At 39.0% G+C, this 27,184-nt stretch overlaps 2 protein-coding genes and 1 pseudogene across 2 annotated transcripts in view; 2 read left to right on the forward strand and 1 right to left on the reverse strand.

Annotated features, from left to right (window-relative positions):
- Nucleotides 1-8,666, reverse strand: part of LOC107563820 (rho GTPase-activating protein 12-like) — a 39,676-nt gene extending 31,010 nt beyond the window's left edge. The window contains exons 1-2 of the mRNA XM_016248786.1: nt 8,452-8,666; nt 6,301-6,998 (exon numbers count right to left, since the gene is read on the reverse strand). Of these exons, the coding sequence (XP_016104272.1) occupies nt 6,301-6,924 (624 nt within the window). The 5' untranslated portion in view covers nt 6,925-6,998; nt 8,452-8,666. The remainder of the gene's footprint in view (nt 1-6,300; nt 6,999-8,451) is intronic.
- A 3,721-nt stretch (nt 8,667-12,387) lies between these two features.
- On the forward strand, nt 12,388-16,088 carry LOC107563821 (tripartite motif-containing protein 29-like). Its single transcript, XM_016248787.1, is given in 6 exon segments — nt 12,388-12,418; nt 14,343-14,464; nt 14,714-14,744; nt 14,747-14,790; nt 15,001-15,234; nt 16,062-16,088. Coding segments are annotated over 6 exon segments (489 nt in total).
- A 5,288-nt stretch (nt 16,089-21,376) lies between these two features.
- Nucleotides 21,377-27,184, forward strand: part of LOC107563822 (E3 ubiquitin/ISG15 ligase TRIM25-like) — a 9,059-nt pseudogene continuing 3,251 nt past the window's right edge.

Genomic DNA, 27,184 nt, shown 5'->3' on the forward strand with positions numbered 1-27,184 from the left:
GTTAGTCAACGAAATGTGTTTGTTTAAATTGAGATCAAATAAATTGATTGCAATCACTTACCTTAAAAAAATTTAGTAAATTCAATGAATAATTTTTTTCAGTGTGACACTTAAGAATGGAGTAATGATGCTGAATGTAAATTCAGCTTTGCATCATAGGAATAAACTACATTTTTACAGTTATTTTAAATGTAATGATATTTCAATCTTACTGTTTTACTGTATTTTTGATCAAACAATTGCAGACTTGAGAGCCTTAAGAGACCTCTCAAAATTTTAAAAAAAAAACTGTTAAAAAACTGATAAAAACCTGTGCGCCCTGACTCCTTGAAATTGCATAGAGCCAGCCAATCAAACTGAAGCTTGTGACTTTGACAACTCTGAGATCAAATCTGTGGCTGAGACTGCAAAAATCCAATTTTAAAGATACAACACCAGTTATCAGAAACTCAGCATGCAAATCAAGCGCTGACTCCACTCATCTGTGTCACAAGGTTTCAGTACACTAAATCAGCCCCGTGCAGGGATGCACAAAGCTTAAGGCATGTTAAACCTTGAGCTCACAGCAGCCTTCTAAAAGCAGAATAGGAATTAGCATTAGAATGCTGTCTATTTGTACACTTTTGTCAGGGGGCAATTACATTAAAACAAACTTTCAAAACCTGCACAACAAGGTTAAATAAAGCTATTGCAGCAGTGATAATGATCCATGTTTACAGTGAAGTGTATTAACAGTAGCTACCGTACAGTATTAGCATTATAGTATTATATAAGCTACAGGACAATAGGCCCATGGAGCAGTTGAACACTGACATTCGGTCGACAGAGCAAACAGATTAAAACAGCTTATCCGTTTCATCTGCATCAGGGCAGAGGAATCAGAAGTCATACTGTTTTTTACAATCACATCATTACAGTTGTGTAAAAAGCAAAGACAAAAACACACTAAAGCCGAAGCTTGGTAATGCTGTGCGTTTTAGCTTGCTTGTGTGAAGATGTATGTGCTGAGTGCATGCTTTCCTAAATTGTGTGTGTTCTTGATGCGGCAATTACATTAAAACAAACTTTCAAAACCTGCACAACAAGGTTAAATAAAGCTGTTGCAGCAGTGATAATGATCCATGTTTACAGTGAAGTGTATTAACAGTAGCTACCGTACAGTATTAGCATTATAGTTAGGGATGCACGATATATCGGCCACCATATCGGTATCGGCCCATATTGGCTCATTTTTTCTGTTATCGGTATCGGCCTGATTGAACACTGACATTCGGTCGACAGAGCAAACAGATTAAAACAGCTTATCCGTTTCATCTGCATCAGGGCAGAGGAATCAGAAGTCATACTGTTTTTTACAATCACATCATTACAGTTGTGTAAAAAGCAAAGACAAAAACACACTAAAGCCGAAGCTTGGTAATGCTGTGCGTTTTAGCTTGCTTGTGTGAAGATGTATGTGCTGAGTGCATGCTTTCCTAAATTGTGTGTGTTCTTGATGCAGTTGTGTGTGCGTTTCTCAGGCCAGCTGTCCACTGAACTGTTATGTAGCAAAGCTTATGTAATACAGCAATGCACATCGCCCACATGCACATCCTGGTCACATCAGCATGTCACAGTAGCTCAAGACAATAATACAAGCACATCATGTTCTGGCTCTGCTTATTTCTGTGAAAGCAACTGCTGTTCGTGTGTAAATGTGTATCGAGCGACCTGTGTGAACATTTGTGTTGCACATACAAGCTCAACTGCATCTGCATGGCTAGATAGAACAGAGTCCATCATAAACATTAAGTTGTCTATGTGCCAATAATTTGAGGAATAGTTTACCCAAAAATTCTAACTTTCTTTTGTGCAACACAAAAGAAGAGATTGAGGAAATATAATACTTTCACACTGGACTCCATTGACTTTCACTGTATAGACAAAAATACTAATTTTTCAAAATATGTTCCAAATAAGAAATAAAGTCATACAAGTTCTGAAACACATGAGGGTGAGTAAACAGAATAACAGAATTGTCATGATTGGGTATGTATCCCTTTAAATGTATGTGTAAGGCAGAAAAGAAAGAAATTAGAATAAAGAAATTTTTCAAAATATGTTCCAAATAAGAAATAAAGTCATACAAGTTCTGAAACACATGAGGGTGAGTAAACAATAACAGAATTGTCATGATTGGGTATGTATCCCTTTAAATGTATGTGTAAGGCAGAAAAGAAAGAAATTAGAATAAAGAGAGAGAGAGAACTATTTTAAGTATAGCTGTGATAAATGCAGAAATTGTGTTTGTGTAAGTGTATTCGTACACTGCCAAGCGTGGTGTAAACGCAGGTGTGTGTGTGTCTCTCTTACCGGTTCCTCTGGGTACATGGTGTCTCCGCAGTGCTGCTTAGTGCAGAATATCCTATAATGGGAGACGCAGTAGCAAGCGACTCTAAACTGGGCTGGATGCAGGATGCTAGAGCCAGTGCAGAGCGCAAATACACATGCACACAAACACAGAGCATCACTCTCCTCACACCCTCCTATTCAACACAGTCACGTCATGCTGAACATCCCGACCCAAAATCTCTCCCGCTCTCCCTCTGTTCTCAGAGAGATTAAGCAAATCTTCATGTGACATAAAAGACAATCCTTCTGTTCACACGCACAGATGATGGAAGGAACTACAGACAGAGTTTTCATCTATTTCTCTCATCAAACTCTCTCTCTCAGGAGAGTGAGATATATTGGTATGTGCTCCATGTTCCTCCACATGACCTTTGGTCGCGCACATTAACAGACACATTTGCACAAACAGAACACGCCTTGCTCAGTTTCAAAGAGTCTTTACCTATGGCATACTGAAGACTACTGAAATGCCATGATGCCAAGACCCTTATTTTGGTTTGAGGATTTCTGATGTTTACAGGCAGTCCATCATGTGGGGATGGGAACAGGTTGGCATTTAGACAGTATTTAGTGTGACGGAAAATGTGAAATTTGTAAATTGGTAGAGAGATTTTGCTATACCATTAAAACAACAGAAGATATATTTAATCAGCTATCACCATGATTTTTACATTACATTGACAAAGAAACCAGCTAAAAACAGAGGGCGACAAATCCCAAACACGTCAAGAGGAGTTACATATGCAGCAAATATAAAAATATAAATTTTGCGATTTCAATCACGATTTTGACACACACAGACATGCTTTACAGTCATAAATGCATTCAGTGTGAATTTGAAACATATTTCCAAAAGAAAACCAATTACAGCTTTATCACAAAGCTGTAACATGTCTCAGAACAGACATAAGGCAAAATAATCACCAAGTAAAAGTGTAACAAAATTACTCTAGAATAGACATATGGCAGAAAAAAATAAAAATAAAATCCCGTGTCCAGGGATTTTTTTTTTTGCCATGCATTGGTCACAGAGCACTTTGTGGCGTTGCCTCAGATGTTGAACTAGATTTGTTGCGCCAAGTCCACACGTACTCCGTCTGCAGTGAATATACATATGTGTATGCGGTGCAGAACACGCACCACTCCTGGAGCGCACTGCCGGAGAGCAATCACGTGCAGTGTAAACGCTCTGATCCGTTAACATGGGCGCGGAAAAAATACGCACCTCAGACGGAGTGTGTGAACCTGGCGTTACGTTTGTATGCCCGCCCGGTCTGTTCTGTTCTCGTGCTCCATTTAGGCGCGCTGCATTCTGATTGGTTCAGATAGCATACTGCGGGAGGTCGGGGGTGCGGAAAATCGTGCTATAAAGCGATTTAGAAATCGTACACGCTCAAATCGCGATTTTATGACAATTTCGATTAATCGCATAGCCTTATTTGGGACTCGTAATATTTTAATGTTTTTCTAATAAATCTCTTATGTTTACTGAGGTTGCATTTAATTAATGAAAAATACAGTAAAAACTGTCATACTGGGAAATATTATTAGATGTTGAACTAGATTTGTTGCGCCAAGTCCACACGTACTCCGTCTGCAGTGAATATACATATGTGTATGCGGTGCAGAAGCAGCAGACTCATTTTGATGCGTTTGCAGTCCGCTCCTGATCCGCGGCTGTTTACCACAAACAACATTTATACATTATTTTGATTTCAAATCCAAACGTTGTTTCTGAAAATGCTTTTTCAGCATTGTGATTCTCTTTTATCACAGTACAGTAATACAATCTTTCATAGACATATTCACGTTTAAACTCAATAAATATAACTTTGTTTAACTACCACCACGAGTGCCATCTATTATTGCCTTGTTTATCTAAAAGTGCACTTTTCCTTGTTTTAAATCTAGCCAAAAAGTCATGTGTTGACTGTGAAACAGTAGACTATAATTATATGCATTTATGGTGTAATTACAATATTTCCGTGCCAATCCATGTTATTTTTTACCGCGAATAATGCGCTGTCACTTTCAGCGCGTGCAGCACAGCAGAAATAGACTCCGTGCGGAAACGATCGCAGCATGACTGCTGCACACGCACCACTCCTGGAGCGCACTGCCGGAGAGCAATCACGTGCAGTGTAAACGCTCTGATCCGTTAACATGGGCGCGGAAAAAATACGCACCTCAGACGGAGTGTGTGAACCTGGCGTTACGTTTGTATGCCCGCCCGGTCTGTTCTGTTCTCGTGCTCCATTTAGGCGCGCTGCATTCTGATTGGTTCAGATAGCATACTGCGGGAGGTCGGGGGTGCGGAAAATCGTGCTATAAAGCGATTTAGAAATCGTACACGCTCAAATCGCGATTTTATGACGATTTCGATTAATCGCATAGCCTTATTTGGGACTCGTAATATTTTAATGTTTTTCTAATAAATCTCTTATGTTTACTGAGGTTGCATTTAATTAATGAAAAATACAGTAAAAACTGTCATACTGGGAAATATTATTATTATTCAAAACAACTGTTTTGTATTTGAATATATTGTAAAAGGAACATTTATTCCCGTGATGCAAAGCTGAATTTTCAGCAGCCATTACTCCAGGCTTCAGCATCACATGATCCTTCAGAAACCATTCTAATATGCTGATTTGCATATTATTTGTCTTTACTGTCAGTTTTTATCAGTTGAACACATCCTTGTCAATTAAAAGTTTTTTTGAACGATAGTGTATCTGTGTGAGTGAGCATTAAAAACAAAGTATTCACGCCATCTTACACATGCCATGATGACACAACAGCAAATATTTGCTGTTTAGCAGAAATGCTGTGATGACACAGCAGAAGGATAAGACAGAAAAACAGTGGGAGGAGATTACGAAAATAAGAGCTTCAGGGAAAGTCCGTGCGGAAACGATCGCAGCATGACTGCTGCACACGCACCGCTCCTGGAGCGCACTGCCGGAGAGCAATCACGTGCAGTGTGAACGCTCTGATCCGTTAACATGGGCGCGGAAAAAATACGCACCTCAGACGGAGTGTGTGAACCTGGCGTATGGGATCAGAATCCCGCCTAAAGTATTGCAGTCATGGATAAAAAAAAGAACAAGGATGAAAACAAAATTTAAAAACGCAAGTAAAAAATATATTGCACAAGATTTAAAAATGAAAGCAAAGTTTTCAGAATTGCAAACAATGGTCACGGATTAAAAAATACCAGTCTTCAGCATCACATGATCCTTCAGAAACCATTCTAATATGCTGATTTGCATATTATTTGTCTTTACTGTCAGTTTTTATCAGTTGAACACATCCTTGTCAATTAAAAGTTTTTTTGAACGATAGTGTATCTGTGTGAGTGAGCATTAAAAACAAAGTATTCACGCCATCTTACACATGCCATGATGACACAACAGCAAATATTTGCTGTTTAGCAGAAATGCTGTGATGACACAGCAGAAGGATAAGACAGAAAAACAGTGGGAGGAGATTACGAAAATAAGAGCTTCAGGGAAAGGAGGGAGTGTGACTGTGAGAGAGAGAAAGAGAGAGAATGAAAGAGAGCAATGGCTTAAAAAAAAATAATGAGTCCAATACAGTGTCATACAGGAATGTGTTTAAAGAATGAACATGTCTACATGTTTGTGTGTATCAAACAGATCGTATGCGTGTCAGCTTTTCTTAAATCTCTTTTCTTCTCAACAGCTAAGTTAAAGTCAAGTTTTGCCGCACGTTACCTCTTTACAGTCAAGCCCCAGATCAAATAGTAAGATACTGTGTGATAGGGTGTGATGAGTGTAAAGAGCGTTTGCAAACAAGCTTCATTTTTGAAATTCCGCTAGGTGACACTAATAGCACAGAAACTTAATAACATCACCTTTAATGAGTGGGTATACAAGTGAGTCTCACCTGTAGGTAATCAGTTGAACCGCTGCTGAGATCATCCCCGGATTCTGAATCATTTCGGGTCTTATCCAAGCCGCCTCCCTCTCTAGCAAACTCTTCATAAATTGCATCTTTTTCCAGTCCACGACTGCTCTTCTCTAACTCTTTATCTCCATCTACTTTGTGACTTGGGGACTCGGCTCTGGAACGAGGAAGTGAGCCAGGTGAAGTGTTCATTTGTGTGGGGGGGACGAGCGCCGTTGGGCTGCCCGGGCTGCCTCTGTCATCCCTGGGCGGCAGTAAAGCACTGCCAGAGGGAGAGGGACATGGGCTCTTTTTGTTGTCACATGGCCGCTGAATCTCCAGGCCAGATGGTCGAATGGGTCCAGTCCCCCCTCGGCCTGCTGCACCGAGGGGTTTAGGAGGGGGCATGAGAGCACGTCGCACCTCCCGCACATACTGTGCTGGGACATAGAAGGGTTTAGTGGCCTCATCCTTGCGCACCTGCCACCAGTCTTCATTGGTCTTCTTCACAAGCATGTAACTTTCCCCCTGTTTAATGGTGATCAAACGGTCTTTGTATTTGTACTCGTAGTCAGACTCCACCTCTATGTACGTCTGACCTGGAGCCACCGAGCGGTCCGCCATTGCTGTCAGATGTCAAAGGTCAACAGCAGAAGGAGTGGGGCATGTTAAGGTGTGTTGGGTTGAAATGGAATCAGCTAAAGGAGAAAGAGAGAGAGACAAGAGGACATTTTATCAGAAATATCAATGACTGATGACAGGATTGAAATGTTCTGCGATTGCAAAGTCATGGCAGTGTTGCGGGAAATGACTGAATATTAACAAATAAATGCTTGGCCAAGCAATGTCATTCGGTTTCCTCTTTGACTCCGAAAAAAACTGATCATAAAAAATGATCAATTAAATTGAAAAAAAAATATATATAATCAAATTATATAAAATGTATGCTGTTGATTTTCCTACTTCCAGTCACGTGATGTCATTAAACTGGCTTGTTAATTTAATTGATAATAAAGACTAATCAAAATGGAAAGCAAAACTGGAAAAAAAATTAAAAAAAATACAATTATTACCTATTAAAATTACAAAGAAATAGTTTAAAACATTTGGAGTGAGAGAAAAAGAAACAAACAAAGCTATTAATTAAATTCTTTCTTTCATGTTTTTGGACTAGAATACCAACCAGGTTTCATTCACAGGGTATTTTTATTTATCATGGGAAAACTTTTAATGAATGACAAGAATGTCAGTGAGCACAAAGCCAGTGATTCAGTTAATCGAATAAATAAATAATGCACAAAAAGTTTAAAAAGACAACGTAAGAGCAAAACGTGACAGAAGCTCCACCCACCCAAACACACACACACACACACACACACACACACACACAGAGAGAGAGAGAGAGAGAGAGAGAGAGAGAGAGAGAGAGAGAGCGAGAGAGAGAGACCTCGTTATCTCCAACACAATCACTCACACACATACTACCCCCTTTCAACATGACAGTTGAAAGTGCTGTTATGTAGATTTTAAACTCTGTAAAGCCGTTTAAATTCAGTGTTAAACTGCATGGCAGTACATATAAAAAAACGTTTTACAATTTGCCGTTGTCAATTATAATTTCCCCCTATATGTGACATAAGACTAGCAATTTCCTTGCCATTTTACCTCCGCGTATGACACACATCTGTATCATTGTCATACACACACTTCAAACAATGACACACATCAATATCAAATGTCGCCAAATTAGCTTTCCCTGTCAAACATAATCCAACTGAATAAACAAAGTCCAAAAAATAAAAAAATCTATTACAAAAAAAAAATAAAAATGATAAAAAACAAGGACGCTAAAGAGAAGATCTTTAATCTGAGGTGGAGTTCCTTCCCTCAGGTGAGGGGCACACTTTAAAACTCACCTGTGTGACAGGTTAACTTTTCTAATTAAACTTTCAAATGTAATTTTCTCAGCAAATTCAGCGTTAAAGTCTGTATACATGGTTATCTCCACTGGAAAGCGGTGAGTAGCCCTGAGAAAACAGGTTCGCTCTCATTCCTACCTGCTAACCAGCTAACACGTTCACAAAATCCGTAAACCCGATTAAACACCTATAATTGTTTCTATTTCCACAGGTTACCGACAGATTAACGTACCTGACGAGATATTCCAGGTGGTTCGTGGGCTAGGGTTTAAGAAACATGACCAGTTTGGCGTTCATTGGTCTTGCTGGGACAGTTGAGCGTCGAAGTTCCTTCCTGAGCCGCGGCGCGAGCGAACTCCTCCGGCACGCTCGCGCCCACTTTCCCCACGAGCGCGCAGACGGGCCGGTGCCTGTGTGAACACACTCTGGAAGACCGTATGCCGGTAATCTGACGCCACCGTGAGGCTACTGATGAAAAGCATCACATAAGTAGGCTATCATTAAGAAACTGGGAATTCAAAAACAAGTGCTCTCCAAAATAATTTAAGTCGGCGTTTTCATTGCATTAGATAACAAAGTTATCAAAACAAGTGTCTATTTAAAAAAAAAATGACAGTACAAGCAAAATTTTCAGGGAGAAAATTAAAAAAATGGTAGGTTCTAAATGATAAAAACGATAGATATATTGTTCAAAAATTAAGACAGGAGGTATTTGGACACTGTCTGGTCGTCAGATGTAGAACACAATAGTTAACTACCTATTCTATTCTGCTAGCTATAGGGCACTTCCTCGTTCCAGATCTTTAGGGGAAATGACTTCATACACACACCAAAAAAGAAAAAAAAAACTTACCAATATCTGGATTACCAGTCCTAAATAAAACTACATATCACAATATAGGCTACTATACAAAGAACAAAAGATAGAATAGAGACAAAAAACAATGCAATAAAACAACACAAACATCCCGGCATTGATGTTTGTGAGATTTTTTTTTAATATGCAGTAATATATTTTGTAATTAATAGTTAAAACTTTATTCAAAGAAGTGCAGAGAATCTGTAGTATAACCAATACATTAATTGAGCTTCTTCTTCACAGACTGCTCAAAATAATCTGAAAGAGCAAAGGTTACTCATACATTTCCTCCTGTTTGAACTTTATTCCATCCAGCACACCTACCTTTACTGTCATAAAATACTAATCTATTTTCTTCCTGCTCAGTCTGGCAGTGAAATTGTGTCTGATGTTTCTTTGTGCTTTACTGTTTCTGTTGAAGGACTGCTGTCTCTGTGTTTAGTAAAATGGCAGAATCCAGTGTATATTTGGCTCGTGATCAGTTCAACTGGTCATTCCCTGTGGACACAGTTACTGTATGAGCTGTATTACAGGTTACTGGGATCAGGGTGATCAGAAGGGAGTCTACAGCTGCCCTCAGTGCAGACAGACCTTCACTCCAAGACCTGTTTTAGGTAAAAACACCATGCTGGCTGAAGTACTGGCGAAACTCAAGAAGTCAAAACTACAAGCTGCTCATCCTGCTCAATGTTATACTGGATCTAGAGATGTGGAGTGTGACGTCTGTACTGGGGACAAAAACAAAGCCATCAAGTCCTGTCTGGTGTGTCTGAACTCTTAAAATCATCTTGAAGAACATGAGACTGCAGGAGATGATCTGCCCTCAACATCAGGGACATGTACAGACATTTTGAGGGGCAGGGGCTCAAGTGGAAAAAAGGGCACCTCTCATATTTATTTTTATTTTTTTTCTAAACAAAACGTTAAATACATTAGGGGTGTGTGATATTGACAAAAAATATATATCTCAATATGTTCTGAGATTTTATTGATAACGATAATTAGACAATATTTTGCTGTGTGTGTTATTGTGCTGATATCTTAAGGACTACCGTGGACAGCTGACTCCTAAAGTTTTTTGATATTCTGCATATTCTGTGTGGTAATCAGTTCACAGCAGTGATAGAAATTAATATTTTCTAATAAGTTTAAATGGATTTTTTTTGACCTTTTATGGGCATTTTTACCTTTATAAAGCCCGTTTTTCTAAAAGTGTGCATAATCTTTTCAGTCAAATTCTTAAATTGAATCAGTCAATTAGAATAATTGGGCATTTGGGCAAATGAAATCAGTGTTTCAGACAAAATTAACCTTTGCAATGCAGAGAAAACACAGAAGCTGCATCAGAAGTGGCATTTAAATGCATTTACACATTGTTTAATGCAGGACAGGAATGCATTTAACCTGCAGTTACAAATGCATTAAAACTGTTTTGATATTTTAAACATAAAACATTGAATACAGATATTTAAAATTATTTTTAAAAAAATGAAAAGGCACTTTAAATGTAAAATCAAAACTGTCAGTAGGTGGCAGCAAGTCACTGTTAATAAGATAGTCATTGCATTGAAAAAATGATAAAAAACAAGGACGCTAAAGAGAAGATCTTTAATCTGAGGTGGAGTTCCTTCCCTCAGGTGAGGGGCACACTTTAAAACTCACCTGACTTTTCTAATTAAACGTTCAAATGTAATTTTCTCAACAAATTCAGCGTTAAAGTCTGTATACATGGTTATCTCCACTGGAAAGCGGTGAGTAGCCCTGAGAAAACAGGTTCGCTCTCATTCCTACCTGCTAACCAGCTAACACGTTCACAAAATCCGTAAACCCGATTAAACACCTATAATTGTTTCTATTTCCACAGGTTACCGACAGATTAACGTACCTGACGAGATATTCCAGGTGGTTCGTGGGCTAGGGTTTAAGAAACATGACCAGTTTGGCGTTCATTGGTCTTGCTGGGACAGTTGAGCGTCGAAGTTCCTTCCTGAGCCGCGGCGCGAGCGAACTCCTCCGGCACGCTCGCGCCCACTTTCCCCACGAGCGCGCAGACGGGCCGGTGCCTGTGTGAACACACTCTGGAAGACCGTATGCCGGTAATCTGACGCCACCGTGAGGCTACTGATGAAAAGCATCACATAAGTAGGCTATCATTAAGAAACTGGGAATTCAAAAACAAGTGCTCTCCAAAATAATTTAAGTCGGCGTTTTCATTGCATTAGATAACAAAGTTATCAAAACAAGTGTCTATTTAAAAAAAAAATGACAGTACAAGCAAAATTTTCAGGGAGAAAATTAAAAAAATGGTAGGTTCTAAATGATAAAAACGATAGATATATTGTTCAAAAATTAAGACAGGAGGTATTTGGACACTGTCTGGTCGTCAGATGTAGAACACAATAGTTAACTACCTATTCTATTCTGCTAGCTATAGGGCACTTCCTCGTTCCAGATCTTTAGGGGAAATGACTTCATACACACACCAAAAAAGAAAAAAAAAACTTACCAATATCTGGATTACCAGTCCTAAATAAAACTACATATCACAATATAGGCTACTATACAAAGAACAAAAGATAGAATAGAGACAAAAAACAATGCAATAAAACAACACAAACATCCCGGCATTGATGTTTGTGAGATTTTTTTTTAATATGCAGTAATATATTTTGTAATTAATAGTTAAAACTTTATTCAAAGAAGTGCAGAGAATCTGTAGTATAACCAATACATTAATTGAGCTTCTTCTTCACAGACTGCTCAAAATAATCTGAAAGAGCAAAGGTTACTCATACATTTCCTCCTGTTTGAACTTTATTCCATCCAGCACACCTACCTTTACTGTCATAAAATACTAATCTATTTTCTTCCTGCTCAGTCTGGCAGTGAAATTGTGTCTGATGTTTCTTTGTGCTTTACTGTTTCTGTTGAAGGACTGCTGTCTCTGTGTTTAGTAAAATGGCAGAATCCAGTGTATATTTGGCTCGTGATCAGTTCAACTGGTCATTCCCTGTGGACACAGTTACTGTATGAGCTGTATTACAGGTTACTGGGATCAGGGTGATCAGAAGGGAGTCTACAGCTGCCCTCAGTGCAGACAGACCTTCACTCCAAGACCTGTTTTAGGTAAAAACACCATGCTGGCTGAAGTACTGGAGAAACTCAAGAAGTCAAAAGTACAAGCTGCTCTTCCTGCTCAGGGTTACTCTGGATCTGGAGATATGGAGTGTGATGTCTGTACTGAGGACAAAAACAAAGCCATCAAGTCCTGTCTGGTGTGTCTGAACTCTTAAAATCATCTTGAAGAACATGAGACTGCAGGAGATGATCTGCCCTCAACATCAGGGACATGTACAGACATTTTGAGGGGCAGGGGCTCAAGTGGAAAAAAGGGCACCTCTCATATTTATTTTTATTTTTTTTCTAAACAAAACGTTAAATACATTAGGGGTGTGTGATATTGACAAAAAATATATATCTCAATATGTTCTGAGATTTTATTGATAACGATAATTAGACAATATTTTGCTGTGTGTGTTATTGTGCTGATATCTTAAGGACTACCGTGGACAGCTGACTCCTAAAGTTTTTTGATATTCTGCATATTCTGTGTGGTAATCAGTTCACAGCAGTGATAGAAATTAATATTTTCTAATAAGTTTAAATGGATTTTTTTTGACCTTTTATGGGCATTTTTACCTTTATAAAGCCCGTTTTTCTAAAAGTGTGCATAATCTTTTCAGTCAAATTCTTAAATTGAATCAGTCAATTAGAATAATTGGGCATTTGGGCAAATGAAATCAGTGTTTCAGACAAAATTAACCTTTGCAATGCAGAGAAAACACAGAAGCTGCATCAGAAGTGGCATTTAAATGCATTTACACATTGTTTAATGCAGGACAGGAATGCATTTAACCTGCAGTTACAAATGCATTAATACTGTTTTGATATTTTAAACATAAAACATTGAATACTGATATTTAAAATAAGTCGTCAAGTCACCTTTATTTATATAGTGCTTTTAACAATACAGATTGTGTCAAAGCAACTGAACAGCATTAATTAGGAAAATAGTGTGTCAATAATGCAAAATTACAATAGTAAACATTCATTTTTCAGTTAAAGACAGTTCATCATTGAATTCAGTGATGTCATCATCCAGCTCAGTTCAGTTTAAATAGTATCTGTGCAATCATTTGCAATCAAGTCAACAATACAGGAATGCATTTAACCTGCAGTTACAAATGCATTAAAACTGTTTTGATATTTTAAACATAAAACATTGAATACAGATATTTAAAATTATTTTTAAAAAAATGAAAAGGCACTTTAAATGTAAAATCAAAACTGTCAGTAGGTGGCAGCAAGTCACTGTTAATAAGATAGTCATTGCATTGAACCGAATCATTTATACGGTTGATTAATTCAAGAAGAAACACCGTTGCTCAGAGACCCAAATTGGAATTATATATGTTGGCGAAATTGAGCAAAAACAGTCAATATTGTGTCTAAAACATAAGTATCTTGATATTAAATTCTTGTTTACTGAACTGCTATATAAAATCAACATCACATTTGTAATCATGCTGCTTTTTGGTGGAAAAAACGTCAGTCTTAGCATGATACTGATAACTATATGAAATGATATAAATATATACATTTCTGCCCCCATATCTTGAATTTTGTGATCATTCTAAATGCATTTTAGTAAACTGAATCATGCAGTGAAAGAACGCGCACTGATCTAACCGACTAGACTTTAGTTAACACACATAGCTCTTATGAGTCATGGATGCTAGCAAGATAAAGTAAGTATATTTGCCTTTTGGTTAATTAGCTGTAAATTGAGGCATAAGTAGCTTAGTCTTTTGTTCATCACCACTCACCTCCACACCAAGACAAACACAACTGGAAAGGGAGGGAGGGCTTCACTTCTGGGGCTCTCTGCCTGTCTGTGGTGTGATCTGTTTTTATACAGTCTATGGGTGTGATGTGCCGATCAGCGCTACACTGCTGTGCTGCGCGGAGACGCGGAGGGGAGAAAGGCATCGGAACTCAACATTTCCTGACTCGACCTGATATTTAGATTTTTTTAAATTACTTTGACAGGGAAAGCTGTGCGCAAACAGAAACACACGTATATACATATATTCATTTACGTAAAAAAAAAACTCTCCAGAAAAAAGGGCACTTTCTCACAAGGAAGAAAAAGGGCAGGTGCTCAACCCCCCTTTTATGTCTATGTGTGCACGTGCCTGCTCAACATGAGAAACTGCTGGAGATTTACTGTCTCACTGATGAACACTGTATATGTTATCTGTATACAATGGATGAACACAAAAACTATGAGACTGTATCAGCTGCAGCACAGAGGACTGAGAAAGAGGTATGAACTGATATTAGAGCTCCAATGCAATTATTAATATCAGTTGCAATGTGATAAATTTAAATATATATTATAAAGGGTTTAATTTATCATGTAATGGCTGATATAAAAATAAATTGGGTTGTAACATTAAAACTTAAAGTGATTTGGAAGATTAACAATAAAAAAGATAAACTCTTAAAATATATATTTAAGTTTAAAAGTTATTTGATTAAAAACATATATTGAACCATACATTTTCCAAAACAGGAACAGTTGAAGGAAACTTGAAGAAAATAGCACAGAAGCAGCTTTAGGAGCTGAGAGAGGCTGTAAAGTCTCACAAGGTGAGTTTTGAGCAGAAGAACAACTGCTGGCTGCTGAAGAGCTGTTTCAGACTCAGTTAGGACTCTCCTCCAGTCAGTCAGCGAGGAGCCAGTGCTGGAGCTCTTTCAATCCCACTGAAGCTCACTGTGGAGAACAGGCTGTGTGAGGCGGCAGTAAGAGCTAAGTGAATGGACTGATTCTGATGCTTCTCTTTCTGTGTGTCCTAACAGCGCTCTGCACAGACAGCAGTAGAGGACAGTGAGAGGATCTTTACTGATCTGATCCGCTCCATTGAGAGAAGCCGCTCTGAGGTGACACAGCTGATCAGAGATCAGGAAAAGGCTGCAGTGAGTCGAGCTGAAGAACAACTGAAGCGACTGGAGCAGGAGATTGAAGATCTGAGGAGGAGAGATGCTGAGCTGGAGCAGCTTTCACACACATACCATCACATCCATTTCCTCCAGGTAACAGAGATATGACAAACAGGACAGTGGTCTTCAGGAAGGGAAAAGCATGTTGAACAGAGATTGTGTTTCTATCAAATGTTTCTGTGTCTTTGGTGTTTCTCTTGTGTCTTTGTAAACATGCATAGAGAACAAAAAAGGAATTTAGAATAGATTTACATGTATGTATATTAAATTTTCATACATGGAAATTGTACAATTATGTTCTCTGTTCTTTTATTTCACAGTAACATGCATTGAGATCTTTCTCAATCCAGAGCCCAAGACCAGAGAGGAGTTTCTACAATGAAAGTCCCTATACAAACACACGGTCGCTGTGATTTTGCCAAGTAAAACATGTTCTTTTGTTGATCCTGGATCAACATTACTGTCCAAAAATACAGACTTAACCCAATCCCTACCCCTAAACCTAACCTTACCCATAATTTATTCCTAAAATCAGAGGGAAATGATAGCTGATTATCAAGGGTGTAGAAGCACCTAATCTTGATTGTAAGCCTAAAACTGACATTTCCTGAAAAGTTATCTCTCAGTTCTGATTGGTTGATTGGAATGATGTTCCAGGATCAAAAAGAATGTTGATCAAGGAACATGTTGTACTTGGTGAAATCACGCTCACAAAAAAAAAAACACTTATTGTAAAACTAAAATATTTACCCTCTGATAATCAGAATGACACTAACATCATGTAGTGAAAACTTTTTTTCACATCTCAATTAATGTTAATATTACATATTTAAAACAATAAAATACAGCAATTGTTGTGTATTGATATTTTAATTCATATTTCCTGATGCAGATTGTGTTTTTTTCTTCTTTTTTTTCAGATTCTCATCAGTTCACTCTGGATATAAATACAGTGAATAGAAACATCCAGACAGATTTGGTATTTGGCCTCAGGTGTTGTGTAGAGAGAATGTGTGTGGACGCTGTTACTGGGAGGTGGAGTGGAGTGGTTGAGTGGATATATCAGTGTCATATACGAGCATCTGTAGAAAGGGAGAGGGTGACGAGTGTGGATTTGGATTTAATCATCAGTACTAGAGTTTGTACTGCTCTGACTCCAGCTGCTCATTCTGGCACAGTAACAAAGAGACTAAACTCCCCAGAGTCTCCAGCTCCTCTAGAATAGGAGTGTATGTGGATCACAGTGCAGGAACTCTGTCCTTCTACAGTGTCTCTGACACAATGACCCTCAGTCTACACCACGTTCATTCATAATCTGTATGAAGTTTAATTAACAAGGTTCGGTAGGAGCTCGCACAGGTAATCCAATCCATCAGCGTAAAAAGAGACCTGTATATAGCCGTCCATCTCACCTCGGTGCAGTGACAGTTTTGCAGTATCCCTCCTTCACAACAATGCCTCACTTTGACTGTTTTGGGCCAAATTGCATACATTATCATATCTAATCTGATTACATGTAAGTGTGAACTTGAGAACATGGTTTCTGGGGAGATGATGAATCAGTAGTGAAATTAGGGGATGTAACAATAGTACAGAAATTCTACAAATATCATTGATAAATCAGTCAACTGGTGTGACTGAAATTACACACACATCAGATATGAGACTAAACATCTTGACATCAGAACATTTATGGTCATGGTGTAAGAGCGAGAGAAGAATAAATGTATAAAAAATTATTGACAGTAAAATACAAATAATAATTATTGTTCCTTTGAATGTAAATAAAACAAATTGCATGTAAACATGAGAAGCATTATGATGTGTTTTTCTTCCATCCATATTTAATACTGTGCCCACTTTGTGCTGAGGAACATGAAAGTCCAGCTGTGTGGTGGAAATACATGGACACGGAGTGTAAACAAACACAGTGCTGACACACTATACAAATTTAACACAGCAGACACATAAAAATTATACACTGTAAAAAAAGAAGAAAAAAGTAGTGTAGTAAAAAAAAAGCAGTGTACTTGTCACACCACATGGACTCCGTTTTGCACCGTTTCCTGCTCCTTAGTTGTAATGGTTATTCACTTGATTTCATCATTTTGTTCATACGTGTGTGTCTCGCTATCTCCACTATTTAAGTTCTGTTTAGTTTGAGTTTGTAACGGAGCCGATGAGACGAGAGGCATGCGGATCCATATGCAAGCTTTTATTTACAGGCAGGGTCAACACAGGCAAGAGTCGGACACCAGCAAACAGATATGTAGGGGGCAAGACAAAAGAGGAATCCAAAACAAGCAATAATCCAATCGAGGTGCAAACACAGTCCGAATCAGCAAGGCAAAGGGTAATTCCAAGACAGGCTATAAACTTCAGGGCAGGCAGAAATCAGACAGGACGAGATAACAGGCTAGGATCAAGACACAGGAAAACAGACTATGAACAAGGCTAGACTCATGAACTTGGAAGAGATCTGTAAAGTAGCTATCCCTAGGTGAGCAATAAATGCTGAACAGTACTCGGCCTTAAATGGTGGTGTGAGACTGATTTATATAGTGTGTGTTATTGGTAGCAGCTGTGTGTGATTGGGTTCAGGTGAGCTTGTGATTAGTGCAATGGAGCATGGGAAATGTAGTCCAGGGTGATGTGTAACAGTCTGTGTGGTGTGAGAGTCAATATAAAGGGAGGGCGACCTCTGGTGGCAAGTTCATGGACAGGATTCATGACAGAGTTCAGTTGTCAGGTCCTAAATCTATGTTGGAGTTGTGTTGGACTGGTTCTCTGTGTTGGGTTTTGCCTTGTGAATTATTAAAGTCTGTTGGAACTTCATCTTCATCGTCATGTGTTTATCATTATTACACACTTGTGACAGTACTGTGCCTCTCTATTATCAGCTGTCATACGCTGCTGTAGGTGCCGACGGATTTTTGACGTCTTTCACAACTTGTCCGCAAGGGTGAGATGATGATTCTTGAGGTTGTCATCAACTTGCTTCACCCAGGTCTTCTCCGTTGCATAGCGGTGCACTTTCCACGTTGATGGCCATCAGCGCCAGAGTATTTTGGATGGCAGTTGGGCGTTGTCCATTCAGCACATCCATTTGCATTTGAAAGACCTTGAGTTTGTTGATTTCCATCTTCAGAAAGTTCTAAGTCTTTGATCCGTAGAGTAGAATGATCAGGGTCCGGAAAAGGTGCAATGGTTGCGATTTGAATCGCAAATTGGTTGCGATCGTGATGTTGGCCTTCTTCCAAAAGCACCATTTCAGCGATGCAACCACTGCGATCTTCTTCTCCTGCACCAGGGATCCTATACTTTAAATTCTGCACAATGTTTCTGTTTGTTTTTCAAAGCAAAATTGGATTGGGTCACAATGATCCAGATACACTTTTTTTAGATTACCAAATATGGATTACTAGTGCTCTACGCAGCCCCTAAAGGCAGGGGCGTGTCTACGTGGTGGCCAGGGGTGGCACCGCCCCCCCCCTGAAATTTGGCTGGCCACCCCAGGTGCCCCCCCTACCAGATGTCTTGCCATAGGCTTGTTTTTAGTAAATTTCTAACTGCATCTCCACTCGCAAGCAGAAAACTGGACATGTGCTTTTAAATATGCATTGTTCTTTTATGAATTGCCTCTGCTCTCACACAGATATTACGTGTACATTCAAACGTTGTCCTCGCATCACTGAAGACCAGAGGAGCTTTTTTTTCTAATTCAGGTGAAGAGTAGGCTTTTCTCACTAAATGGAATCAAGCTGAATATAGTCAGCCTTTTCTAGTTATTTATTTTATTAATACTTAAAAATAATCACTGAGGGTTCTTATGAAATTAGTGAGGATGCTCTAGTCTTAATGCACATTTTCACATATTTTGTCCCGTCTATTGCTATGGTTATCACCATGTCAAACACTGCTACTTCGAGAGCGAATCCCACATAAATATGCAGATGTCATTCCCGAAACTTTGCAAGGTGTGTGTGTGGCCAAAAAACAAAGTTCTACATTTTAAATTGATTGCCTAGAAAGCTGGCAAAGAGCGCTCATAACCACTAAAAAGCTGTCACTCTTTGTTCATCGCAATCTCACAAAATTCTGTTACCAATGAATCTCACACTGCGCAATTAATATATTATTAACATCGTGTATACACCCCCCGGGGATTTGGGGATATAGTACAAGTTACAAATATTGTATATTTGGACCAGTTTTAAAGTTTTATTACATTTTTGTTCCTGAAATCCAACCTTCTGCTGGAATCAGCATTATCCAGATTTTTTGGATCAAAGGTGTCCCAATCTTACTAAAAGGTTTTAACAAACACAAACTGATGATTGGATTTTGTAATCTAATCTAATTGTAATCTAATGAGTTCAAGGTGAGCACCTTGGTCTTATCAATGTTGATCTTTAGGCCGAATGGTTCAGCGAATCTAGCAATGACGTATAAGGTATTGGTGACCTTGGCGTCCATCCCGGCCAAAATGGCGCTGTCATCTGCAATCGTCAGGTTGGACGCATATCTGTCGATTCCGTATTGGACTCCTCGCTTATCCTTGAATGCTTTTCTCAAGATCGAGTTGATCACTGCATTGAACAAGTTTGGGAAAGCAACATCTCCTTGAAGAACCCCAGTTTGGATGGAGATGTTTCATTTCTGATTCTGACACAGCTTGCAGAGCCACTGTTTAACTGCTGGAGTGAGTTGATACCTATGGGGTTGCTAGAAGATGCTATTTCCAATGACGAACTGGTTGATTGAGGCAAATAATAAAAGGCGCAATCTCTTGTCATTGATTTCACAGATGCCAAACTTGCCCATTGTCTCTTCCCAGCCATCACGGTTAGTGGTAATGTGCGTGTTAAGGTCGCCCACTAGGATGATCAACTGGGTCCTCAGGATCCAGCGTGTGTTGCAATTGGTCAGAGAAGTCGTCTGACTGTGACCCTGTCTGGGCTTGTTTTGGTTGTGGCGTAAATGGCTAGAAAGTGCGCCTGGTTGGTGCCGTGAATGGTTAGTACAGCCAGGCAGATTGATATCAGCTGGACGGCCAATACACTCCTTGTTGTCTGGTCATCCACCATTAAGCTGACTCCAGCCACTCTTTTCTCCCCTCCAGAGTAGAACAGTGCCATTTATTTAATTTGAACTGGATATGTAAACAGTTGTTGTTCCGGATCCAGCAAGTCGAAGTTTGAATAATGCCTCGATTTAGATCTTGCACATCAGCAGCTCTTTGGCAACGATCTCCTTTTAACTGATGTAGTGGCCGGCCTGTCCAAATGTTCCAAGCTCCGAGGCAAATTTCTGTTTCAGTGTGATGATATTCTTTCCAATACTTCCTCCTCGGTTTTGGCCAGTAATCCACTTCCCACCTGCACCCTGGGACCCCAATGCCAGCACATCGGCTCCCCAGTAGCATTTTTGGTGTTTGCGATTTGTCACAGTTCCAACGTTTTTTTGCCTAGTTTCCCTGGCCACCCAGTTCAGGTCATCTTGGCGAGATGACCACTCTCCTCCTTGCTCAGGCCTGGTAAGGCCCTTGCCCCCAGGCTTGGGAACGGTACAGAGGAGTTACAGTGTCCTGTATTAATATAAAAGAATGTGGAATTTTCGCACTTCATTGTGTTGAGTTTTAGGGTTAGCGAAAATGTCCGTAAAATTACTAAATAAGGACCTGGCAAAAAATTACCAGTACAATTTCCCTTTTTTTTTTACTGTCTAGTAAACTGCTTCACTGCGAATGAGGGAAATATGTTAATTAAATGTACTTCCACCAAAAGTCATATTCATATGCCCAGAATATTAACGTGATGTTGAGCCAAATGATAAAGGGAAGAAATCACAAAAATAGTTCAAAACATAAAAAGTTTATTAAACACAACAGGTGTGGACAAATTAATGAAAAACCCATAACAACAAATACAAACTAAAAGTCCATGAAAACAAAAGCAAAACAGACAGAATGTCTGTCAATAATTAAAAGGTCCAACATAAAATGTAATAATGTGGGGTGGAGCAACCAGTTCTGCAGGTGGCAGCCAGGTATATTTGTTTGTTCTCTCTCTTTTACCCACTCCTGCTTTCATTTCAATGGAAGTGAAACTCATCCCTGCTTCCTAGTCAGTCTGTAAGAGCTGTACCTAGTGTTTTTTCTTCTTGTATTTTGCTGTTTCAGTTCCTAAGAATAAGCTGTTGTTGAGCTGCTGTATGTATTCATTTATACGGTATAATGGCAAAATCTAGCATTTCTTTGGCTCAGGATCAGTTCAGCTGTTCAATCTGTCTGGACCTAGTTCAGGACCCAGTGGTCATTCCCTGTGGACATACTTACTGTATGAGCTGTATTACAGGCTGCTGGGATCAGGATTATCAGAAGGGAGTCTATAGCTGCCCTCAGTGCAGACAGACCTTCACTCCAAGACCTGTTTTAGGTAAAAACACCATGCTGGCTGAAGTGCTGGAGAAACTCAAGAACACAAAACGACAAGCTGCTCATCCTGCTCAATGTTATACTGGATCTAGAGATGTGGAGTGTGACGTCTGTACTGGGAGAAAACATAAAGCCATCAAGTCCTGTCTGGTGTGTCTGAACTCTTACTGTCAAAATCATCTTGAACAACATGAGACTTTCTTCAGAGGTAAGAGACACAATCTAATGGACGCCACTGGACGACTGCAGGATATGATCTGCCCTCAACATGAGAAACTGCTGGAGATTTACTGTCTCACTGATCAGCACTGTATATGCTATTTGTGTGCTATGGATGAGCACAAAACCCATAAGACTGTATTAGCTGCAGCAGAGAGGGCTGAGAAACAGGTATGAACTGATATAAAGGATTCTAATGCAAATATCAAATGTAAATCTGAAAAATATTTAAACATATTATTATAAATGGTTTATAGTATAAATGGTTTATCTGGCGGTGCCATGTGTTTTCTAAATACTATTGAAAGTCAAAACTTATTGGTTATCAAACAAAAAATACTAAACAATGCAGTTTCCCAACAGAGACAGTTGAAGGAAACTCAAAGAAAATTCTGCCACAAAATCCAGGAGAGACGGAAGCAGCTTGAGGAGCTGAGAAAGGCTATGGAGTCTCACAAGGTGAGTTTTGAGCAGAAGAACAACGGCTGGCTGCTGAAGAGCTGTTTCAGACTCAGTAAGGACTCTCCTCCAGTCAGTCAGTGAGGAGCCAGTGCTGGAGCTCTTTCAGTCCCACTGAAGCCCACTGTGGAGAACAGGCTGTGTGAGGCAGCAGTAAGAGCTGAGTGAATGGACTGATTCTGATGCTTCTCTCTCTGTGTGTCCTAACAGCGCTCTGCACAGACAGCAGTGGAGGACAGTGAGAGGATCTTTACTGAGCTGATCCGCTCCATTGAGAGAAACCGCTCTGAGGTGACACAGCTGATCAGAGATCAGGAAAAGGCTGCAGTGAGTCTAGCTGAAGAACAACTGAAGCAACTGGAGCAGGAGATTGAAGATCTGAGGAGGAGAGACGCTGAGCTGGAGCAGCTTTCACACACATACCATCACATCCATTTCCTCCAGGTAACAGAGATATGACAAACAGGATCTCTGGTCTTTAGGAAGGGAAGAGAATGTTGTACAGAGATTGTGTGTCAAATGTTTGTGTCTTTAGCTGGTAATTCTCTTGTGTCTTTGTGTCTGTGTAGAGTTTCCGGTCTCTCTCTGTCCCTCCTGGATCTACAGACTCACCCAGCATCACTGTCAGTTCTCGTCTCTCTTTTGATGATGTTGGTAAATCTGTGTCTCATCTGAGAGAGAAACTAGAGCATTTCTGCAGAGAGGAGATAAAAATGATATCTGGTAAATGTAAGTACTTAATTATTAATGTACTTTCAGAATTAAGTGATGTATCATTTGCAAAGATTACAAAAAAGAAAAAAATTAGATATACATAATATATTTGTATTTGAATTTATTTGTAGTAACATACACTATGAACTTTCCCACTCTTGAGCCCAAGACCAGAGAGGAGTTTCTAAAAAGTAAGTCACTATGCAAACACATGTTCAGACACACAATAACATATTTTAAAGAATAAGATCCAGTTTCAGTTTATTTGATATTTAAATTCATATTTCCTGATGCAGATTATGTGTTCCTTTCCTTCAGATTTCCATCAGTTCACTTTGGATAAAAATACAGAAAATAAAAATACTTTTTTGGTTAAAGGGAACAGAGTGAGTAAAAACACTTGCACAGACCAGCTATAGCCTGATCATTTAAATAGATTAGAATTTTGGGTGCAGGTACTGTATAGAGAGAGTGTGTGTGGACGCTGTTACTGGGAGGTGGAGTGGAGTGGTTGGGTGGATATATCAGTGTCATATAAGAGCATCTGTAGGACAGGAGTGGGAAATGAGTGTGGATTCATATATAATGAGCAGTCCTGGTGTTTGTTCTACTCTGAATCCAGTTGCTCATTCTGGCATAATATGAAACATTTCTTCTCACATATTTTAGAATGATAAGATTTACCCACAGATAATCTGATTGGCCCTCCTCTAGAATAGGCGTGTATGTGGATTACCACGCAGGAACTCTGTGCTTCTACAGCGTCTCTGACACAATGCCCCTCATTCACAGAGTCCACACCACATTCACCGAGCCTCTCTATGCTGGGTTTAGAGTGTATGGGTTAGTGAAACTGTGTGATCTAGCATATTATATACTGATATTTTGCAAATAGTATTGTCATATCATGTTAATGTTATAATTAACATTTTAAGTCTCACATTCTAATAAATAAATCAATATTACAGTTGAACTATTGTTATTGATGTAACATGATATAATAAGAATAATTTTTTTAATTAGATGACTCTAATCATGGTTGAAATATGATAGAGAATAATGAACATACAAGAACCTTCATTCACATCCTACAGCACCAATAATATTTATGATGCATGATTTTACAGCTGTGTGTTATGGTTTTAATCTAAATAAATTGACTAAGAGTAGATCAAGTGATCAATACATCACTTCACAGGACTTTGGAAGTACAGCAACTCAAAATGGATTAAAGGAAATACACAATGGAGGAGTAGAGAGCAGAAGTGATGAAACAACCCTTGATGATATCCACTTTAAGCCAATTGTTTCCTTGCCAGAGGTGGTTGTGAAGTCTGGTGAGGAGGATGAGGAAATCCTGTTCAAAGAAAGGACCAAACTTTACTGCTGGGACTGTGAAAATGAACTGTGGAAAGAACGTGGTGTAGGAGACATCAAGATCCTTTTCCATCCAGTGAGGAAGACCTACCGTGTGCACATGCAACAAGATCAGGTGTTGAAAGTATGTGCCGACCACATCATCAGCAAAAACACAGAGCTCAAACCCATGACCACCTCCACCAATGCAATGTTATGGACTGCTACTGAATATTCAGAGAGATGTGGTAAAGTAGTGAAACTTGCAGCCAAGTTTAAGACTCCAGGACTGGCCAAGTCCTTTAGACGAGTTTTCACAGACTGCCAGAGTTGTATATAACAGGTCTGTAACCAGGGGCGATTCTAGGATTTTCATTTTAGGGGGGCTCAGCTCCCAGTGAGGGTATAATAATAATAATAGCCTAATAATAATAAAAAAATATATATATAAATAAAATATAAAATGTTTGATTAATAGGGGTTGTATACTAAACTTATTGCAGTATTCCACTGTATTGCATAGTTAGGTATAACATTTGAGTACTGAATAAGCCCAATTCAAGTCTTCATGATCTCACACACACAACCTGTTTACTGTTTTTCTTTTCTAGTACAACCCTCTTTCCTTAGCTCAAGTATGCAAACCTCTTTGACACATGCACTGGAATATGTATTATATTGAAAGTTAAATTTTCAAATGAAAATGGCAACATGATTGTTTTATAAAGTATGCGTTCATATGTGCTTCATTTGCACTGGAGGAAACAGCTGTGGTGTGATGAGGGGTGAACGCAGTGAAAACTTAGGCTACAGTATGAGGAACCGATTATTGCTCCCCCTTGGTATTTTGTAAAGTGGATTTATGACAAAGAGCTGCACAGGTGCAGATATTATAACAATCTATAGATAAACACACCCCTTGTCCTCTGTTTCTCGCTTTGAGACACTGCGCTCTGTGCGGATTGAATAAGAACGTGCTGAAAGACGGGGAGGAGACGATCGAAGTCTGCCGCCGTTTTCATATGAAATTTAAAGGGGACTGAGGTGATCACGAATTCGTGTACAGTTTATGGAGCTAATCGCAAAATTTGCAGAGTGCTGAGTAGTCAATTTAGGGGGGCTATAGCCTATCCGCTTGTTAAGTCTGAGGTCACGCTCACTGACATTCTTGTCATTCATTAAAGGTTTTCCTATGACAAATAAAAATACTTTGTGAATGAAATTTGGTTGGTATTCTTGTCCAAAAACATGAAAGAAAGCATTGATCTTTCTCCAGGTTTCCCATGGTCACGCCAACTTGGAAAAGTCATGTGGAAATGAACAAAATCGTTAAAAAAGTGTCACATGTGTAGGGATTATACATTTGGTTATTTTATTGGCTATAAATTGTTTTTGAAAATTGTTGTTTCCTTATAAAATTATAGCCTATATAAAAATACTTGTACAGTAATTATGAATTACTAGAAAGTCTTGGAAAAAGTCACAAAAATATATTGGTCAATAGATGTTAGGAACTTTTTCTTTTCTTTTCTTTTTCTTTCTTTCTTTATCTGTCTGCATCCCCAAATCGCATTCTCAGACACTTCACTACAGGGTTTACTCTTCCTGATGTCATCACTCATGGGATCAGGCTTGTGTTCAGTAAGCCAGTGTTTAGTTGCTGAGTTCAGCTGTCTCTGGTTAAGCAGCATGCCAGCATGGGGTATCAGAGATTTCTTTTGATGCTGTGCTTTAGTTATGAGGACAGAAAGACACCTGCACAATCAGTTGTTCAAAGAAAGTTCCGCAGATTTTATTTAGAGTTTTATACATTTTCTTTTTCTAGACATACCTGATCATAGTTTTGGTTTTTACAGTTGGTTATTGCCAATGAGCATGACATTAAATGTGCCATGTCCTGTTTAGTATTTGTAACTCAATAAACAAATAAATTACAGTATGTTACCAACCATTAACATTATTAAAAACACTAATATTGCCATTATCCCAGCATAAGCACAGAACTGAATGTAGATGTATTGCCATGGTATCAGTAATGTGAGTCCTTGGTAGAGATGATGTGTGTGTTAGCAAAAACATTGCTGCGCTTTTGTGTAACTACTTGCTTAGAAGTTTAATGCCAACATTAAAAACTTTTGGCCCTGCAGATATGAACAGTAGGCTACTTCTGTCAGATCTGTTTTGTTGCAGCCGGCTCTTAAGCTATATATATTTAATAGCCTATACCAGGGTTCCTCAAATCTTGCCCTGGAGGTCCAATGCGCTGCAGAGTTTAGCTCCAACCCTGATCAAACTCAGCTACCTGTGAATTTCTAATGATCCTGAAGACATTGATTAACATGCTCAGGTGTGTTTGATTAGGGTTAGAGCTAAACTCTGCAGGAAAGTGGATCTCGTGGGCTAGATTTGAGGATCCCTGGCCTATACAGTAATCTGCAGTTATATCTGCAGGCCTATACTGCAGTTATATATGATCAAATGCACATTATTATTCTTTAGTTTGGGTTAAACAAATCAATTTTGCTTGGTTGGAACAGCAGCTACGCTAATTATGTCTCTATTTGTTTCTCTGTTTTTTGCCACGGAGGATTTACACAAGCTTCAGTCTGGATCCAGAACACCTGAGAAGAGATGATGCCAACCCCTCAGAGGACCTCAGATGATGCCAACCCTGAAACAACATACAGAACTACCACATTTCGCTATAAGTTTGATTGCATCATATAATAATAGCTGTTAATAGTGTTCATCGTCTGTTTGATTACGTCTTAAATGGATTTTCCATACATTTCTGCCATATGTACATTAACTGACAGTCACCACTGATAAGCTACCACTAAATATTGTAGAAACTTAATT

The sequence above is a fragment of the Sinocyclocheilus grahami genome, unplaced genomic scaffold (genome assembly GCF_001515645.1).
Source record: "Sinocyclocheilus grahami isolate Dianchi unplaced genomic scaffold, SAMN03320097.WGS_v1.1 scaffold890.1, whole genome shotgun sequence".
In the NCBI taxonomy this organism is placed as follows: Eukaryota; Metazoa; Chordata; class Actinopteri; order Cypriniformes; family Cyprinidae; genus Sinocyclocheilus; species Sinocyclocheilus grahami.